At 48.4% G+C, this 6,606-nt stretch overlaps 1 protein-coding gene across 1 annotated transcript; it reads right to left on the bottom strand.

Annotated features, from left to right (window-relative positions):
* Window positions 1-231: 231 nt before the first annotated feature.
* On the bottom strand, window positions 232-6,393 carry LOC127302074 (zinc finger protein WIP5). The gene is made up of 2 exons (XM_051332421.1): window positions 5,563-6,393; window positions 232-933 (listed from the first exon to the last, which is right to left on the bottom strand). The coding sequence occupies exons 1-2, from the start codon at window positions 6,292-6,294 to the stop codon at window positions 487-489; spliced, it is 1,179 nt and encodes a 392-aa protein (XP_051188381.1). The 5' UTR covers window positions 6,295-6,393; the 3' UTR covers window positions 232-486.
* Between the last annotated feature and the right edge of the window lie 213 nt (window positions 6,394-6,606).

The raw sequence follows: 6,606 nt of genomic DNA, 5'->3' as shown, positions 1-6,606 counted from the left end.
AAAAAAACACATGCTCTAGTTCGTTACCAGTAATGCTACACTTACGGATGAAAGTTACGGAATTCACTTACGTATGCCTCCCTGGCATTAATCAATTGGGTAGACTGATGGTTGTGGGTCCATGAGAATTTAGCCTAGAGAAACAAGGGCCGGCGTAAGAAACTTTCCGTAGCAATCCGTCCGTAGACTCAGCATTATTGGTTCGTTACTAGCTGAGATTTCAGAATCAAGTGAAATGTTAATAAAATCTTGACACATTTCCATGATCGATAGATTGAGATCTCACCCTACCTAATATACAAGCGGAGAACTACAAGATAAAGGATCGGGAACAAGTAGAATAGCAAGAGAAGAACAGAAGAAGCAACCAAATCCAAGAGCGCTCGTGAGCTTGAGTTTGTGTACAGTGCAAGTTTTGGACGTGTATACACTACTGCATAGTTCGGACGTGCACGCAGACCTTTCCGGGCATCCCGTGAACGATACTCAGAGTGACCTGGCGGCACCACCGTCGTGCTCGACGTCGGAGACGGCGCAGTCGTCGTCGTCGTCGAGGCCGCCGCCACCGAGCGCACCGTGTCCATGCCCGAACGCCCTCGCGTGGTCCTTGAGGGAGCGCTTGTGCTTGAACTCGGAGCCGCAGAGGCAGTACCAGAGCTTGCCGCAGTTCTTCTCGTGCGTGCGCCAGTCGCCCTTGACGGCGAAGGCCTTGCCGCACCGGCGGCAGAGAAAGGGCTTGAGGCCATGCTTGCGCTTGTAGTGCGTCTGCAGGGTGCGGAAATCCTTGAGCGGCTTGGCGCGTGGGTGGTCGACGTTGTTCCGGCAACCCGGCGCGCAGCAGTAGCACGGCAGCCGCAGCATCGCCGTCGGCTGGATGCCGCGCAGCGACTCCGGGCCCTTCCGGTACTGGGACCCGTGGCCCCACATGTGCATCTGCATGTAGAGCACGCGCACACATACTTAACAAATCGACAAGGGCTTCTTTACTATACTGCTCATATATTGGTCAAGTCAGAACTTGTAGGCTAAGTTAGTAATCGAAACTCCAGCACCCACTGCCCAAAAAACGAATTTCAGAATGTTGCAAATTATCAAAAAATATTCAGGTATACACCACCCAGATATTGAATGTTTGCACACAATATTTCGCGAAAAATACTTTATTGTGGCCTAAATTAAAACGATAAATTTTCGGTGCTTCAAAATAGCTTTTCACATGATATTTTTTGTCTTTTTACACAAGCCAAAAAAATATTATTTTCCAAAAAAACTTAACATGTGAATGTCCAGATGTACACATTCAGATTTTTTTTTAACATTCTGAAATATATTTTTCATGCAGACACCTATGAACCAAAGGAAATGGAAATTACAGTATATAGTACATCTACATGTGGCAAATACACATGAAACCACTTATACAATGTAGAAAATATACATGTATATATGAAAACATAATGTAACTGTAACTAACGTTCAGAGAAAACTTAGACACAATAAACCTGTGCATTTCTTTATTGGTACTAGAAAACAGTGCATGCTTAAATCATGATCATATGTTGTGTTTTCATTAGGCCTGTTCAAATGACAGGTAGAAAAAACACATAAATTTGACATGATTGCAAGTGCCCAAAAAGAGTGCTGCAAAAAACTGCATGCTTAGTCATTTAGCTAAATTAAAATTGGAAAATTGCAGGAATAGACAACTCGATCTCGCGCGATATTGTGATTTTTTTTTGGACTGGATGCTTTATTTTTGTACTAAAGTTGTAGGAATGCAATCTAGAGGAATCTTCTTCGTGTCAATCCTTCGATTCAAATGGCCTTCTTCAGGAACAAAAATCCTTCAATCCATCCAAACAGGTCCGTACTCCTTACCTTTGAATCAAGGGTTGAAATTAAGGTCTCCATCCATTTGAAAACCAGATTGTCCATGCGGGAGGTCAAAATGAAATTCTTGCTAGCTCTATTCGTCTGCATGCAGCGTTTAATGCGTTGCTCATTTCGAGGTACGTACTCTATGTATGTTGGCGCCGTTGGTTGCTTATGGCCAGAGGCTGAGCTAGCTTGGTCTCATGATCAATCTGTAGCTCAGAGACTTTCCTCATGCAGATGCAGATACAGATGCAGTGGCAGTCAGTCGGTGAAACCGGAGAAGTCGCATGAGCTAGCGCAGATGTCTTTCGAGAGTGAGGGCTCTACCAGGTGGAGCCACTTGCTCTCTTGCGTGCCTGTCTTGTTTCCTTGGAAGGAGATGAGTGTACGTGTGTGTTTGTGGTGCCTGTCCGTTTCGTGCACAGTGGAACTGTCAGGGACAGTATGCAGTGGTAAGCTACAGATATCTCGCAGTTCCTGAAAGCTGTGACAACAAATTGATTGAGAGGGGTGTAGCAAATCCTTAGCGCTTAGCTCGCTTCATATCAGGTGTGAAACTGATCAAGAAAAGCTCGTATAACATGCTGGATTAGTGCTCGACCAGGAGTCCTCTGGAGTCAGGAAACTGATCAGGATTGCATGAGTGGGCTGTGTGATCGATCAGATCAAACCTCAGATAATTGGCGTACTAAAAGGCAGAAGCCGCAGCACGACAGCCTTTGCATCTATCAGATCAAACACCAGCTGCATGATCATGTCTGTAGAAATGATGCACTAGCCAATGCAATTAATAGTTCGAACTTATAAAAAAAGGTTAGGCAATATATTTATTTTAACATTCCTCTAATGTTTAGGCTTTTAGTCTTTAGCACGTGGGTTCATACATGTAGTGGCGGACCTACCAATTTCTAGAAGCCTGCACAAACAAACCTATGATGCTAGTTTTTTTTGGTGAATATCTATAGAAAATCAATGTGTTATAAGGCATCGCGCCGCCGGCAAGCCCACACAGCAGGGATGATGGTGGATCCGCCACTGCATGCATGTAGGTCGCCTAATCTTTATTACTCCCTCCATCTCATAAAATATGTCTTAACTTTATTAAATTATGAATGTATTTAGACACTAAATAGTAACTATATATAGACAAAGTTAGGATATGTTCATGGAACGGAGGGAGTATTAGTACCGTGTGAGCACAATCTTGAAACTGGGGGCTCTTGGCTCTAATACCGTCTAGAATTGAGAACTACCCAACTCAACCAATAGTCTGAAGTCCAAACCGATGAAAAGGGGTTAGGCAATATATTTATTTCAATGCCATGTGTGTGTTACTGTCTCGGTGTCTGCGTGATGCTGATTGGAACTACTCATAGTAGGAGTAACATAAGTAGGAACATCACACATTACAGTACATTAACATGACAATAAACGAAGAAAGAGACTTAGGTGGTAACTAAGAGCATGTCTAACAGATCCCTTCAATTTCTTCCCTATATAACGTGAGTACAGGCCTGCATTCGATTTTAACCGGCCGAAAACTCGTCCGAGCTAGCAGACCCCGTATGCCTAAACTGTAAAAGAGAATATTCCCAGAATATGCCAAATTAATTTTTTCCCTCTTCTTCCTCCTTGAGCCACAGCCTCTACCCCGGCCCTGCCCAGGCCGCCCCCTGCCGCCGGCCCACGAAGGCCCGCCCCCGCCCGCCACGACCGCGCGTGAGCTCCGGCCGCCGCCCTCCACGGCCGCGCCCGCCGGCTGCGCTAGCTCCCGCTCCGGCCGCCGACGGCCCTAGCTGCGCCCGCTCCGGCCGCCCCCACGCCGGCCACTCCCGCTCCGGACGCCCGCCATGGCCGCCGCCCACTCCAGCCCACGCGCCGCGCTGCCGCCGCCCCAGTCTCGCGCGCCGCCATCCATAGCCCCCGTGCCGCCACCCTCGACCGCAGCTCACTGGAATTTGGCCGGATTCCAGCGAGGTTATGCGCAGAAGCAGTTGCTATCTGCTGAAATTTCAGCTCGCCACGGGTGTGGGGTTGGCCCTGTATTCCCCCTCCCGCCCCGCACAAGTAGGGGGCGAGAAGCCGCCCCGTAGCCGAAACTGAAAAATTCGAGACAGAGGCCTGATTTACGGGGTCTGCTAGACGGCCGGGTAGAGCTCTACCCCGTATATCGGTGGTTACGGGGTTGGGCCTTTTAAGGGGTCTGTTAGACATGCTCTAACTATGTTACTGTAACATCACACTTTCTAAGACAAGATGAGTCTACAACCTAATAAATATGATCTTGCATGATACCACACATGTGTTACTACCCAGTATAGAGGTAATAACATAGAGTATTGATATGTGCATGTTACTACTCTACTCGGTATGTCACTCTCCACTATGACTAGTCTAAGATACATCTAAATGACCTAAGTACATACATAGATCTTCACTAGGATCTCCACAGTGTCATCCACCACCATGCCACCTCTTTCATGAATGCCATGCATGCAAGCATTTCCAAAGAGCAGCGCTTCGAAAAGCTAGCACCCTCCCAGAAAAGCACGAAAGTTCAAAAGTTGCATGCATGGCTCCTCCTGACCGGCCATGTATGTCTTGTTCAATCACACGAAAAGGCAGCTACGTACTGTGCATCTCGATCCTCAGCTTAATCTCCGGCCAGAGACCGACCAGAGACACGAGCACGTGTACGCGCATCTATCTATCTGGTTCCTATCATGTATACTACCTTCTCTTTCACACGCACACACGAGCAGCTAATCCAGAGACACCAACGGAAGAAGAACTTGCAACGATCGACAATAACTTGCTTAATTCGACCATAGACGAAGTTAAAGATGGAGAGCCGGCAAGGGAAACATTTCAAGAAAATGAGATCTAGGAGTAGTAGCTAGTGAAAATCAAATATTTCAAATGAACATATTTGAAAAGAAGGATACCATCAATTAATTTTCGAAAGGATAAATTTGACTAGTTGCATAAGATAAATTTGTTCGGATAAGATATGTACTGCGGTACAAAAACTATGCATGTACATATATAGGCGTTCAACAGTGGTAGGTGGATGTCGATATGCAAGGTGTACGTCGATTCATAAATTCAGGTTCTTATTGGCAGGACGAAGATAAGAACGCAGCATACGTTAATATATGGGGCCAACAGGTGTAACGAATTCGACGTGATGCAATGCTCTAGCTAGCTTTATTCCCGGCAAAAGAACTCCCGGGCAATTACACCCAATGAGTCGTATTGTTCGTTCAAGTTTTGAACTCTTGTTTCACACAACTGTGTAGTAGGTAGTGGACTAGTAGAACTTTATTTAACCAAACCCGCTGCTAGCTATTGCATTTATTGTTAGGTAATTCCAATTATAGGATCCATCCAACAGGAGTTCCAAGATTATTGACACCCACCCAACACATGCACAAAAAGAAGAACACTTCCTATATATAATTGGTTAAACTATGCACGAATTGAAAGTGCTTGGTAAAAATAAACCCACCCCGCCCAGTTTGTGGATCATATTTATTTTCTATAGATTTAATCACTTTGTTAATTTAGTTGAATCAAGACGAGGGAAATCAGAAGAAACGGTGTTCAAGACACATAAATAGGAAGCTAGAAGCCTAGAACAGCAGCAACATCTACTACCTAGGATTATGATGTGGCTTGCGCGCTCACCTGCATGTTGTTGTATCGGTTGAAGGTTTTGAAGCAGACGGGGCAAGAGAACTGCGTCGGGCCGATGAGGATCTGCGACGGCGTCGGGATCCAGTACTGCCCCTTGTTCAGCCGACCGATCGGCGTCGACGCGAACCCTAGCGGCACAACGGCCGCCTCGCCATCCGCGTCGCCGCTGACGCCCCCGCCGTCGTCGTCTTCGTCCTCCTCCTCCCTCGCCGCAGCAGCAGCCGTTCTTGCCACCGAGATCCCGGAGATGAGGTCAGCGGCGGCACCGGTGCTCGGCAGACCGATGTGGAGCGCCACCGTCACGTCCCCAGCTTCGCCGCTGCCACCGCCCGCCTCCACGTCCATCGCGTCATCGGCCGCCTTAGAGTTCAGGTCCGTGAAGAGCCGTCGCCCCTCTCGCTGGTGGTGGTTGTGGTGGCTACTGCTCGAGGAGGGGGCTGTCACCTGACCCCCCTCCTCGTCGTCTCCGCCGTCGACACCGGAGTCCTGGCCGTGCCCATGCTCTCGCGACCTGCGGGAAGCGGGGGCGAGAGAGAGTAGGGGTAGGGCCTCCCGGAGCGGAGGCGAAGACGGCGGGGCAGGAGTCGGCCGGGAGAAGAAAGGGTTGGAGTATGCGGAGAGCAGTGGAGGCGCCGGCGTCGGCGTTGGAGCCGGCGCCGTGACGGGGAAGTAGTGGCGGTGGTGTTGGTAGTTCTTAAGGAAGGTCGTGTACGGGTTCTCCATGGCAGGCAGCCCCGCGAGCTAGGCAAAGCTAGGTGGCCTGCGCTTCTAGCTTGCCCCAGGCTTGGCTAGCGATGCAGCTGTGTGTACGCAGGTGGTGTGGCGTGGTGGTTGGCGTCTTGGCGAGGGGTTATTATAGGGTGCGTGCGTGATGAGCCGACGGCCGGGTGCGAGTATTTACGGCAGAATATAGTTAGTGCATGCAGAGTAAGCAAGAAGAGAAACAGTAACATACGTCATTTATTTTTCGATGTTGGCTAGGAATGTTCCTTCCAGCACTACATAGAGATGCAAGTAGGTCAATATTAGAGTACT

Source organism: Lolium perenne, chromosome 5 (genome assembly GCF_019359855.2).
Source record: "Lolium perenne isolate Kyuss_39 chromosome 5, Kyuss_2.0, whole genome shotgun sequence".
Taxonomy (NCBI): Eukaryota; Viridiplantae; Streptophyta; class Magnoliopsida; order Poales; family Poaceae; genus Lolium; species Lolium perenne.
The sequence above is the reverse complement of the archived record's forward strand: the minus strand, read 5'-3'. Positions and strand labels throughout refer to the sequence as shown.

Bases quoted from the DNA above. Each gene is read 5' to 3' on its own strand.
- LOC127302074 (XM_051332421.1), bottom strand. From the start codon at position 6,294: ATGGAGAACCCGTACACGACCTTCCTTAAGAACTACCAACACCACCGC. The intron at 934-5,562 runs GTGAGCGCGCAA...CTCTACATGCAG, and splicing joins ACCGATACAACAACATGCAG to ATGCACATGTGGGGCCACGG.